The 13848-nt window shown below is 37.4% G+C and overlaps 1 protein-coding gene across 1 annotated transcript; it reads right to left on the bottom strand.

The window, feature by feature from the left end:
* Positions 1 to 1531: 1531 nt before the first annotated feature.
* LOC132040656 (hydroxyproline O-galactosyltransferase GALT2) lies at positions 1532 to 2836 on the bottom strand. Its single transcript, XM_059431313.1, has one exon. It carries the CDS (start codon positions 2793 to 2795, stop codon positions 1737 to 1739), a length of 1059 nt encoding a protein of 352 aa, XP_059287296.1. The 5' UTR covers positions 2796 to 2836; the 3' UTR covers positions 1532 to 1736.
* Positions 2837 to 13848: the final 11012 nt, after the last annotated feature.

Here is a 13848-nt window from a genome sequence, read left to right as displayed (position 1 = left end):
ATTAGTATTGATTTATGAAGGAATAATTTTTTTTGTCCAATTATACACAATATTCAAAAATAAAATATAGAGGGAGTTCAAGTGACACTACATGGAGTTTGAGTTAAAAGGTAAAGAGGGAAACATTATTGGGAGGGGATTGACGAAGTGAAGAGTCGTTCGACAAGTACAATTACGACGCTTATTGGGAGGCAACTCAAGTCCTGTATCCTTCTAGTTTTATTTCCCATTTTATTCAATTTTAAGTTTGAAAGACCAAATATGAAAATTAAATTTAAATCAAGTGGGTGTTATTGGAGATATTGCAAACATTGGCAAATCACCATTTTTGCAAAGTGAGTTAGTTAGATCTGTTGTTGTTTTTGCAAATTGATGATTTAGGTTTGTTTTTGTATTATTCAGAACTTTTTTTTTTTTTTAATAAAAATTTGAGGTTATTTAAAATGGATTTTTGTGTTAAAATCATTTGTTGGATTGATGACATTCAAAGAACAAGTTGCTATTTTTGGGCAATAGTTTATTCACCTGAACTTCATATGCAGAAAAGTGTGAAATGCAACCGTGATATGTTTGAAGTTAGCTTGCCAAGGCCACAACTTCAATAAAAAATATCAAGGTTTGATCTTGCCAAGGCTACTACTTCAGCAAAAAGTGTATGAACTTAGCGGACGAGGCTCCCCTCCAGTGCTGGATCTCTCCATTTCCTCCAGTTGAGCCTTATAGTTATATGGCTTACACTTTTCCTCTCAAAATTCGACGGACCAGATTAATTTAGTTAACTAAATGATTTTAACCATGGTCAATTATTCTCTTACCTAAATTCGACGGACCAGATTAATTTAGTTAACTAAATGATTAAAATCATTTAGTTAACTAAATTAATCTGGTCCATTGAATTTTTGAGGGGACAGGTGTAAGCCATATAAGGCCTAACCGGAGGAAATGGAGAGATCGATTACTAGAGGGGAGCCTCATCAGAAGTTGGCCTTGAAAAGTCATTACATGTCTGATGTTTGACTTTTTCAAGGCAACTACTTCAGTAAAAAGTATCTGAAATTACCCTTCCAGAAATTTAACTTTAGTAAAAATTGTTTGAACTAGCCTTCACAAGTCAGGCCTTCAAGCAAAAAATGTTCAAATTTTGCCAAATTTCAGACACGAATTTTTACAACTTCTATCCCATATATTGGAAGTGATTCTACAGTACGTATATTTTCAAAAATAATTCAACTTCAACCCCAACTTAAATAGCGATTTCAAAATCGAGTATTTGTGCACTTCTCCCGCTAATAATCTGGTCGGATTAGCTGGCCGAAAACATCTAAGTTTGACACATGCATTTGTGCTATCATGTTAATGCATTGTAGCACTTAAGACTTCTTTTTCTTGCAAGTATAAGGAGCAATAATACGTGCATGATATCCAACATTAACAATGCGATTTTTGGTTATCTTTTTCGTTCTTTCATAAAATCCAGCATTAGTAATACAACTTAGAATAATGGGAAAACAAGAAAAGTGCCACTTAGATATATATATCAAAATTGCATCAATTGTATTCCAACAAAGACAATTAAAAGATGATAAACTGTTCCCTGCCCAATTGAAGAAAAAAATTGTTCTTCTCTTTCCAGCTTGCTATAATTCTATATATAGCCTGGATAAAATTATCCAATAAAAGAAAAAGAGAAATATTGACCTAGGAAAAAAGGAGGATCGGAAAGGATGTGTGTTTGGCTAAGGTATATGATACAACTTAGATGGTTTAAGATCCCTAGTGACATTGAAATAATTGAGAGTCTTAATCCACTTCTCTTGGTTCTTGAGAAGATGAACTGCAATGGTGTTTGGCCACAGCTCATGTGTGCATCCTGTTGGTGGTTCTGGCAAATTGTACATAGACCATTTGGCATTGTATCGATGTCTTGCTCGATGACCATCTCGTAGCCACTCTCCAAATACCTTATCTTCTGGTCCTTCTAAATGATTTTTAGGAATATCAGAATCTCTTATCCATTCTGCTATATCCCAACTCACCAAATAACCCATGCCCGACATGTAGTGCACGAAAGGGTCCATGCTAGGACATGGAATAACATAACCATAGTACAAATCTTCCCTAGGCAATGGCCTTAAGGATTCAACTAAACTCTCAAGCCTTATGTATGTGTCATCATCCGCTTTCATTATGTAGTGGTAAGGTGGATAATAAGGCTGATCATCAGAAGTTGAAAAAATTTCTGGCAAGCTCGAAAAATAGGTATATGTCTTACCTTTGTTCATATTTTCTTGACAGTTGAGGATGATGATATCGTCGTAACGCATTATTTCAAGTGCAACCAATACCTTTTGATCTTCTTTTGTTAGATTGCAAAATACAAACTTGACGTCTATTTTTGCACCCATTATTGGAGATTGTGTGCCATAGATTAGCCGCAAGAAGTGTCTCTTTTGGTATTGATCGGGAAGTGTCAAGATTCCTATGAGAATTCGGATTTCGTTATTGGTGGACAAGGAAGAGGAATTTACACTTAGAAAGTTTGTTGAAGAAGAATTAGTAATTGTTGTTTGATTAGCAAAAGCACATCTACCAAACTTCAAAAAGCTATCAAATCGGATTTCATTGATTGAAGCTAGAATGCAAAGGAAAATAATGAAGAAAAATGAGGAAATGATGAAACGTCGGCCATTTGGTCTGTATGTCTTCATCGTAATATGTAGAGCAAAGATTCGTGAAGAAAAGAAGTTAAAGAGCGAAGCTTTGAGAGAATTATTATGGAGATTAAAAGGCGACATTGAAATGTGAAAATTAATTAGTTATCATAAAGTGCACAAAACTTGCTTGAGTTTGAAGAACTTGGTTGGCTATATCGTGCAAGTGAGTCTACCTCTTTTGACTTTCGTCATTTGGACTCAAGAGCACGAAATGGCAAAATTAGGGTGCAATCCAATATCTTAGAAAAAAATAGAAAAAGGGGAATAAAAGCTTTAGGAAAGAAAATTCATTTAACTTCTCAAATAACATTATAAAGGGGTCAAACTATTTTTGAAAAAGGCTAATTTTTATTTCTAAATTCCTCCACGAGGTAAGGTAAGGTCTGCGTACACTCTACCCTCCCAAACCCTACTTGTGGGATTATACTAGGTATGTTGTTGTTGTAAATTTTGTGGTCGCTGGAGAACTGTGTTGGTCGTAATATTAGCCTTTTCATGTAATTTCTTGATTTTTGATATCTGTTAACATATGTTGTTTGCTGTGTTTTGGTTTCCCACTATTTCGCTGTTGTTACTATTCTTTTTCTTAATGCTCTATACTGCTTTACTTATTAGTTGCAATGTTTTCTTTACTACCTTAGTTCCTCTTTCATAACTTCTTTGTTGTGTCGCACTTTAGCTGACGGTCTTCCGGAAATAGCCTCTCTACCTCCACAAGGTAGGGATAAGCTTTGCATATACTCTACCCTTTTCAGACCCCACTTGTGAAATTGTACTGGATATGTTATTGTTGTAAATAACGCTTTTCTTTTTATTTCTAAGCTAATTCTAATTTTTCCTATAAGCTTTATGGGTGGGTGGAGTGTTTTTTTTTTTTTTTTTTTTTTTTTTTTTTTTTGGGGGTGGGGGTGGGGGGTGTGTGGTGGCCTTTCCTTGGGCTGCAATTTAGAGGTTGCTGTACTTTGCAATCACATGCATGTATTCTATCTTGGCGGAAATAATTAAGGTTATGGAAGTAAGCCTAACTTTAGCCTCACTCCAGATTTGGATTGTCAAATTGTCAAATTGTCAAATGTATCTGTAGTTACTAATTAGGTATATTTTCATGACAATGGGAAACGGCTTCATGTAACGTACTTTTCACCATACTTTAATTAGATTCGAGGCGTTGACTATTTTAAATCATTTCACGTCCACTTAGGAGAAAAAAAAAAAAGGATTTGTGTAAGTTTTTAGTAATTATTTATGTGGTGTTCATTTTAAAACTAGCTAGCTCTGTTTCTCTAATTAGCGGTTATTAGAAAATGGATCTACAGCCAATCACTTACGAAACCTATCTGATCTTTTCTTGTAAAGTTGATCGCATATGTTAACCATGCACTGACTTAGGTTTATTGAACACCGACATAATTAGGGGCAACGTTTGGAATTTTACTAAAGGTATTCAATATTAAATATATATCTGTTTGACCTATAAATGCAGTGCTATTATTTTCTATATATACACAACATAAATTTGATACAGGATGGTGGTATTTTTTACCTACATATGCAATATTATTTTCTATATACATAATATAATATATCGATGAAAGTTACTTAACTGACCACCTTTCAGTCTATGTAGCTATGTGACTAGGTTATTGAATAAAATATTAAGCAACCCTCAGAAAATTCAAACCCTAGATTGTCTAATCAATCTTCGCTACCTCTTCTCTTTGAATATTAACAAGTCTCTCAAAAATTAAGTCACACGCCTAGTATTTGAAAAGATCTTTCTGTCTCTAGAATGCGGTTTCTTCTCAGTGCAAATTGACCCTGGCTAAGAAATCAAAAACCGGAGGGAGAGGACAAGCATCACAGATGACCACACCGGCGATTACCAATAACCGAAGGGGAGTTCCACAAACAGAGGATGCGAAGAAAGTGAAGAGTATCAATGTATTGCAGGGTATTCAACCTTTGAATCTGAAACAAAACACACCATTGACTGCGGCAACCGTCACTCCGATGGTCACCGGCACACAAGCAGCAGGACAATCCCCAGGGGCTTCATCCTAGGTGGACCAGATGGAAAATGAGGTGACAAACACCATGAATTCAGGTAAATCTCCAAATCCTAATAACTCTCCGGTATCATGGAGTGGGATTGTAGGCAGGACACAGAAGGGACAAGTAGACTTAACTAGTAGTGACGAACCTGTGGTAACTGCTAAAATTACCCTAGATGACATCAAAGAGGAAGTGGCATACTGGAATTCAGCTGTTGTATGTTATGTGTTAGGGTCCAATCCCCCATTGACAGTAATTGAAGGTTACTTTAAAAGAATTTGGGGCCCTATGGGTGTCACACCCCACCCTTGCGGCACCTTATGGAAACCGAGCGAACCAACTCATAACTTGCGTTCTATATGTCTCAAATGAAAATAATAAGGCTAAGGGCTAGATATAAACGTAATATCATGTATAAATATATGTACAATGGACCCATGATGCCGACATCACTACTGTCACACTATGACTAAGCTGTACACAGGAACTGTCTGCAAAGCCTCTATGAACATGACTAAAGTATACAAGTCGGGACAGGGCCCCCGACATGCCCTGAACAAAAATCATACAAACATATATACATCTAGACTCGGCAGCGCTCCAGGAAGAGGTGGAGCTCACCAATCAGAACTGGTACCTGAAGGCAGCTTACGATGAAAGATCCTCGTCTCGTCTATCTACACCTGCGGGCATGAACGCAGCGTCCACAAGAAGGGACGTCAGTACAAACAATGTACTGAGTATGTAAGGCATGAATAGTAACATGGTAAGAGATACCGAACATGGAAAATAATATAATGAACATATGAAGATAAAGTAATATAAAAGAAATCAACCTGTGCCTCTGAATGCCCTTTTAAGGTGAATGTCATGCATGCTTAGCTTTTAAAAAAAGACTTTTCCATATATATCCATATATATAATATCTTGTCCGGCCGTTAAGGCGCGGTAATAAATATAGTATCTTGCCCGGCCACTAGGGCACGGTAATATATATAGCATCTTGCCCGGTCACTAAGGAACGGTAATATATATGGCATCTTGCCCGGCCATTAAGGCACGGTGTTATCTTGCCTGACCGTAGAAGCGCGGTGTTATCTTGCTCGGCCATATAGGGGCGGTGTTATCCCCAGCTGATCAGTGGGATGCAATGCATACATACATACATACACATAAAAATACATAAATGAAATCAACATCGTCCTTAGCATTACCATTATCATTATATCCTTCATTAGAAGATCAACTATCGTAAGATGAAATCGATAATGTCACGGGAGTCTCGAGAATCATGAACTTTGGTAGCACTAAAAATAGAATTGTTATCTTCGCTATATCTCACCTCGAAGGAACAACTCATGAGGTGAGACCATTAACAACAAGTAAGATCAAGGGATTCATGGAATGGCTTAATAATCTCATAATGCTCTCAAATCATAGCTTCAGAGTTTCTGGAAGAGAATCATCATCATCGTCACAATCATCATAGAACATATTTCATTTAACATCATAAGAAGGTTTAAGAACCATGGACTTTTAGCTTTTGAAAACAAGAAGGTTACGGAAACATTTATGAAATCATACCATAGGAATCATGCCTTAGAAAGAAAGGGATGAACCTTAACATACCTTTTTGGTCGCCTTAACTTTAGCTACTCAACGCTTGTCCTCCCAGGCTTATAAATCTATATTCAAGAAAATTTATACTATTGTTAGACTCACCTTTATACGCTGGTCTTAGTCCTTCTAGAATCTGCCTATATTCTTTACCTCCTCCAAATACCAAAACAACTCCCAAACAATACCAACAACATCAACAACCATATCAATACCAATATATTCCATAAAACATCCCACACGATGTTTCTCCAATATTCAAACCAACCATAACAACATCCATAATACCATAATCAAAGAATTATATTCAACTCTTTATGATTTTTCTCCTATGATCCTTTCCTTTCCAAGAATTGCTAAACCTTTATATCATCTTAATCATGTAAATAATAGCAAGAACATACCTTATAGTAGAAGAACTTCACTTTATTCACCCTTTCCAAGATCGAGTTCAACACCACCTTAAGATGAAACAAGAACAATTATCTTTCATAAATTTTCCTCGAGGTTTTGATATTAATATTCTCTCATGATGATTTGGAAAGGATGAAAGATTATGGAGTATTATGGAAGATTAGGGAAAATTGTAGAAAGTTAAGGAAAGTTATAGAACTCTAAAGAGTTCTCTAGAAGAGTGGAGGATGAGAAAATGGTGAAATATCATGAAAATTAATAGGTTAGAGGGGTATTTATAGGTGTGGTTCGGGTCGGGGGTACTGTAGCACGCGTTTCTGCTCTGTCAGCTGAACTTGTAACGTCCATAATTCTCTACTCCGATATCGTATCGATGAGCGATTTGTTGTGTTGGAAAATAGACTCGACGAACTTCATTTTAGGCTTTTGAAACACCTTAAAAATCTTAATATACTAGAAGATATACCCCTCCAAATTTGACCCAAACTTCTATCAACTTTTTCCAAATTTTCGACAAACTTATTTTCTTCGATTTGCTTGATCCCGGAATCTTCCATAGCTTATTATATGAAATTAAACCCTCGTAACCATAAGGTTGGTGCATATAATCTCATATATCCTTAAAGGTAACTCTAGTAACCGTACTTAGAATGTCCAACACTTATAAATTTTCACGTACGAACCTACGGGGTGTAACAATGGGAATAGATAAAATTGCCCAGACAAGCCGTGGGGTTTTCATAGTACGATTTCATAGTATAGAAAACAGGGAACAGGTGATTGAAAGAGGAGTCCAACGGTTTGATAGAAAGCCAGTAGTGGTTAAGCCTTGGAAAGTTGGAATGGAGATGAGCAAGGTAATGGTAGATAAGGTGCCCATTTGGATTCGATTGCCAGAGCTAGACTTGAAGTACTGGGGAAAATCAGTACTTACCAAAATTGCAGGCCTTGTAGGCAAACCAATTAAAGCTGATTATGCCACTATTGAAAGGGAGAAACTGATGTATGCAAGGGTTATGGTAGAAGTCTCCATGGAACAAGCATTTCCAGAATTTATCATGTTTGAAAATGAGTATGGCAACATTGTAGATCAGAAGGTAGAGTATGAGTGGAAACCAGTGTTATGCACCTACTGCAAAATTTTTGGACATGATAAACAATACTGTAGGAAGCAGAGGAAAGAAATGGAAGCCAAAAGAGGTAAACAACCCATACAGAATAAAGAAGAAAAGGGGAAGAAGGAATTCCCTCCCCCACAAGAGTTAACAAAAGGCAAAATGCATAAGCTATTACAACTGGCAACCCTTCTGCAGCTCTGGATAAACCTGAGAGTATGCAGAAGAAGGATGAAGAAATGTAAGCAAGTGATAGCAGCACAATGCAAGCAGGACTTGGGAGTACAGAGGGAAATACTGGCACCAAGACACTAACTCCCTCATCCCCTAAAGAGATAGCAGTTAGAGAGGTACCAGGAAATGGAAGGGGTGGGGGTAACCCCATACCTCGTGGATAGCATTGGATTTTGGAACACTAGGGGCCTAAATATACTAGAAAAGCAGAAAGAAATGAATCTCTTTTTTCATAATAGTGCAACTGGTTTTTTTGGGCTCCTAGAAACTAAGGTTAAGCGGCAAAAGGCTCAAGGAGCTGCTCTTAACCTATGTAATGGTTGGTCGTTTAGCCCAAATTTAACACATCATCCTGGAGGGAGAATATGGGTGTTGTGGAAACCAATGGTGTATGAAGTGAACATTCTACAGGTTACTTCACAACTAATGCACTGTGGGGTTACACAGGGGTACTAAAAGAAGGTTTAATGTTACCATTGTATATGGCTTCAATGACTCTGCGCTAAGAAGGGAACTATGGAAGGAGTTGGTTGATATACACATTACAATGCAAGGACCATGGGCAATCATGGGAGATTTTAACTGCATTGCTCATAGAAATGAAAGAATAGGCAGTCCTGTTTCAATGGCTGAGACTAGGGAGTTTAAGCAGGCATTTGTGACTGTGAACTCCAAAATCTTAAATCATCAGGTAATTTCTACACATGGAATAATAAACAGGGAGATGGAAGAAGAGCCTATAGTAGGATTGATAGAGTGCTTATTAATGGGAAATGGACTACAGTGTTGCTTGATTCTGAGGTGCATTTTGGGGCTTCAGGATTATGTGATCACTGTCCTACAACTATTAACTGGGCTGGCACTCCAAAATCCACTCCAAGATTTAGATATTTTAACATGTGGAGCTTAGCACCTGACTTTGAACAGAAAATTCAAGCAAGTTGGACTAAACCGATAGAGGGAACTAAAATGTACCAACTAGTTGGGAGACTCAACAGATTAAAAGCAACATTCAGGGAAATCAACAAAGAAAGATTTCATAAGGTGGAAATAAGCACTACTGAAGCACAGGAAAAGCTAAAAGAGTGTCAACTCAAGATAGCAAGGGACCCTCTAAATAGCCAACTAATACAAGAGGAAATACACTATGCTAAGGTGACCCAAAGATGGACTATGGCTAGAACCCAATGTCTACAATAGAGATGTAAATGTCAATAGCTAAAGTATGGAGATCTTAACACTAAGTACTTCCACATGCTCAAAGCAAGAAGAAACACAAACAGGATATTCACTATTAAAGATTTAACAGGGCACACACAAAATGATATGGAGGGAATTACAACAGCCTTTGTAGACTTTTACACCAACTTATTGGGGTCATGTAATACTTAAAGAGATGCAGTATGCAGTTGGGTGGTCAAACAGGGTCCACTAGTATCTGCTGAAAAAAGGAAAGGGCTAGAGGAACAGGTGACATTAAAAGAGATCAAGCAAGCACTATGGGATATATCAGAGGATAAAGTCCCAGGCCCGGATAGCTATGGGAGTCAATTTTTCAAGGATGCATGGAGCATAGTCAATACTGAAGTTGAAGATGAAGTACTAGAATTTTTAAAAAATGGCAGAATGCTCAAAGTATGGAACAGGGCAGTGATCACATTGGTACCAAAGTCTGAGCATACAGAGGGAGTGGGAGACTACAGTCCTATTGCCTGTTGCAACACCATATATAAGGTAGTATTTAATTTTTGTGCAACAGACTGAGACTAATATTGCTCACAATAGTTTTAGAGAATCAAAGTGCCTTTGTAGCAGGAAGAACTATAGCACAAAATGTTCTAATTTTCCAAGACTTAGTGAGATTATATAATAGAAAGACCACTGCCGAAAGCTATCTGATGAAAATTGACTTCAAGAAGGCATATGACACTGTGGAATGGGAGTTTGTGAAGGAAATATTCTGCGCTTTAGAATTTCCAGTGCAATTCACAAGATGGATCATGGAATGCTTGACTACCCTATAGTACACCATAGCAATTAATGGAGGTCTGTATGGTAACATCCAAGGGAAAAGGGGACTGAGACAAGGGGATCCAATATCCCCTTTATTGTTTGTCATCTGCATGGAATATTTTACAAGATTGATGAGTGTAGCTGCCTCTGAGGAAGGATTTATGTATCACACAATGTGCAAAAGTTTAAAACTAACCCATATGTGTTTTGCAGATGATGTGCTCATATTTTGCCATGGAGATTTTCATTCTATACAGCTGCTATTGAGAGCTCTTAAAAGCTTTTCTAACTCTTCAGGACTACACACCAATGCAGCCAAGTACAACCTATTCAGAACTAACATGGAGGCTAAATGTATCGAAGATATATATGAACTAACAGGTTACAAAAGAGGGACCCTACCTTTCAGGTATTTGGGAGTCCTTATTTCAGCAAAGAGGCTTTCAAACGTAGACTGTGAAGGGTTGATTGATAAATTGACAGCTAAAGTGAGAAGCTGGGGCTCAAGACATTTATCATATGCAGGTAGAGTACTTCTTGTGAATGTTGTTCTATTACATGTACACGGTTACTGGTCTTCTATGTTCCTATTGCCAAAGCAAGTTCTAAAGGGGATTACTGCCATATGTAGAAACTTTCTTTGAGCTAGGAAGAGCACAACTAGCAAAACTCAACTGGTGGCTTGGGACCTAGTATGCAGACCAAAGCAAGAAGCGGGTTTAGGAGTCACAGAGTAAACTAAATGGAATGAGACAGCTGTTGGTAAATATGTCTGGAACATAGCTCAGAAATCTGACAAACTCCGGGTAAAATGGGTGCATAATATCTACATAAGAGATAAACAATGGTGGCAATATTTGCAACCTGCTGACTATTGCTGGTACTGAAAGAAAATATGCCATATAAGAGACAAATTTGCTGCTGGTTATGTCCAAAATGGGTGGCTAACACTAACAGGGAAGTACTCCATTAGCAGTGGATATAAATGGAGTATGGATGAACAAGATAAATGGATATGGAGCAGATAGATATGGGGAAATTGGGTTTTTCCCAAACATAGCTTCATGAATTGGCTAGCATTATATGAGAGACTGCTCACAAAAGTGAGATCACTGAAGATGGGGATAAGTAAGGATGACCATTGTTTGCTATATGGAACTGGAAGGGAAACCATTGAGAATCTATTCTTTGAATGCAAATACTCAAGGATATGCTTGATGGAGATGCTGAAATGGCTACAGAATAACATCCAAATACTGGACTTCAAAGGGATGTGAAGAAGGTTAGACAGAGCAACACAAGGAAGAGGCTGCAGAGAACTTGTTCTAGGGACCCTAGCAGCACTAACTTACAGAGTATGGAAGGCAAGAAACTCATCTCTATGGGATCTTATGGTACCCCGACCTCACCTGCTACTGCCCCAAATACATCACGAATTCAAAGCATGTAAAGATTTTTTCCTCAGTCGAAGACAAAATCAAAAGCACATAGAGTGGATAAACGATACACTTAGATAGGAAATATATGTATACATGGTTGATTACTGCATAGAATACTTGAGAGGTAATTGAATATGCCTCTTGGATGAGATAATGTAATGTTTTGTTCGTGGTGATTAATAAAATCTTTTTTCTTCACCAAAAGAATAAAAAATAAAAAAAATTAAGTCACTTAGAGAATTAAAACGTAGAACATTTTAAGACCTTAATCATTACTCCTTACTGTTTTTTTTTTTCCTTATGTATGTCAACTCTTTCTGCTTTGTCGAAAACTACTGAAAATCAAGGACGATGGCGTGGGAGTTGAGTATCTATAGCAGGGCATGCAATCTCAGATCTCCTTTTTCTTTTTACTTTTCATTTGGCAAATGATTCCTATATATTATATAGATAATTATAGTGTCCAAAATGACATTGATCGATGGGGTGAAAATCGGGCTTGGTAGGTGGACTAATTAGAGACCAAAACATAAAGGTATAAATTCAGCCCGGTCCAAGTTAATTGAAGGTTCTCGGTCACAACTCGGAGGCGCACTCACATCGTCACTCCGGGTGTGTCTTGGGCCGATGCCATCCCGACAGTCTCAAATCGTTTTATAGCTGGAATGCATTCCCAACAACCCCTGTCCTGTCAGTAGGCCTTGAGCCTTGGGTCACTGTGTAATGAGACGTTCGCACGATGAAGTAGTCATTTCACTTGTATTTTGATGTTGAAAAGTCTAAGGTTTGTATAAATAGAGATATCTTCCCGGAGAAGGAAGAGACATCTCATTCTTCACTCTTGTAACCCTAACTCCATTATTGAGCTCTCAAAATACCACAAGCTTTTATACTATATTTCTAACTCTTGTCTCTTTATTTTATGTCATATACATTCTAGCATTTACATACGTTTCTTGATTTAACTACAAGAGAAATGGTTTTTGATTGAATACGATTTACTTGTTTTTAACACTTTCAAGCACATTTAATGTCACGACCCAACTGGAGGGCCATGACGGGCACCCGGAGCTAGCCTACCGAGCACCTCTCATCATACTCTCATAACCATATCTAGGTGGGCCACATGGCTAACTCATACTTATTACGAACTGAAGAGACACAAGTTCCATCAAACATATACACGTCTATATAAACATTCGTAATCACGCCCATATATATATAAGCCGATAAGGTTACCAAAAATGATATACAAAATATAACACGATAAGCCTATAGAACATCTAGCTATGTACATCTGTCTACGAGCCTCTACATGGAGTATGTAATATCATAAAGATGGGACAGGACGCCGCTATGCCCAAGTATGTACACAAAAGAATAATACCAACTAATTGCCACTCCGGATCAAATGGAGCTCCTCTGTGCAATAACTGATAAAGCAGCCTAGGGGACTGGTCTGTCTCCCTGTCTACCTGCGGGCATGAACGCAGCGTCCACAAACAAAAGGACGTCAGTACGAACAATGTACCAAGTATGTAAGGAATGAATAGCAACATGATGAAAACATGAAGATGTCATAAGATAAAGGGAACAATTTATACCTCTTAATATGATTGTCATGCATACTTAACCTTTCTCTAAAGGAAACATTTCATACATATACATATAGTGATACTATACCTCATGGTGTAGGCTCGGTGTCACCATACCCGGCCATAACAAGGCTCGGTATTGTCCATACCCAACCATATCAAGAATCGGTGTTGTCCATACTATATATCATACCCAGCCATATAAGCTCAGTGTCACAACATAGGAATACATAAGTAAAAGCAACATCACCATCATCATCACTATATCTCTCCTTAGAGGGTCAACTGTCATAAGACGGGATTAACAACGATAGACAAAGCTATATATATATATATATATATATATATATATATATATATATATATATGCAAAGGAAGCATTACAACTCTATCGGGGTGATATAAAGTCGGTAAGCCCTCGATTTCATATTATGGAATCATCCTCATCATCATAATCATTATCATCATCAATATAGAGAATATTTGTCAACAATATCATGAGAACTTTGAGAATCATGAGCTTCTAGCGTTTTTAGGAAATAGAACGTTGTGGATATCATAGAAGGATTACGATGAGGAAATCATGCCTTTAGAAAGAAAGGGTTAGCCTTAACATACCTTTACATCTTCTTAATTACTTAACGTTTTCCTCCAA

The sequence above is a fragment of the Lycium ferocissimum genome, chromosome 12 (assembly GCF_029784015.1).
Source record: "Lycium ferocissimum isolate CSIRO_LF1 chromosome 12, AGI_CSIRO_Lferr_CH_V1, whole genome shotgun sequence".
Lineage (NCBI taxonomy): Eukaryota > Viridiplantae > Streptophyta > Magnoliopsida > Solanales > Solanaceae > Lycium > Lycium ferocissimum.
Note: the sequence above shows the minus strand (reverse complement) of the source record. Positions and strands in the feature narration are given on the sequence as shown.

Bases quoted from the DNA above. Each gene is read 5' to 3' on its own strand.
- LOC132040656 (XM_059431313.1), bottom strand. From the start codon at position 2,795: ATGTCGCCTTTTAATCTCCATAATAATTCTCTCAAAGCTTCGCTCTTT.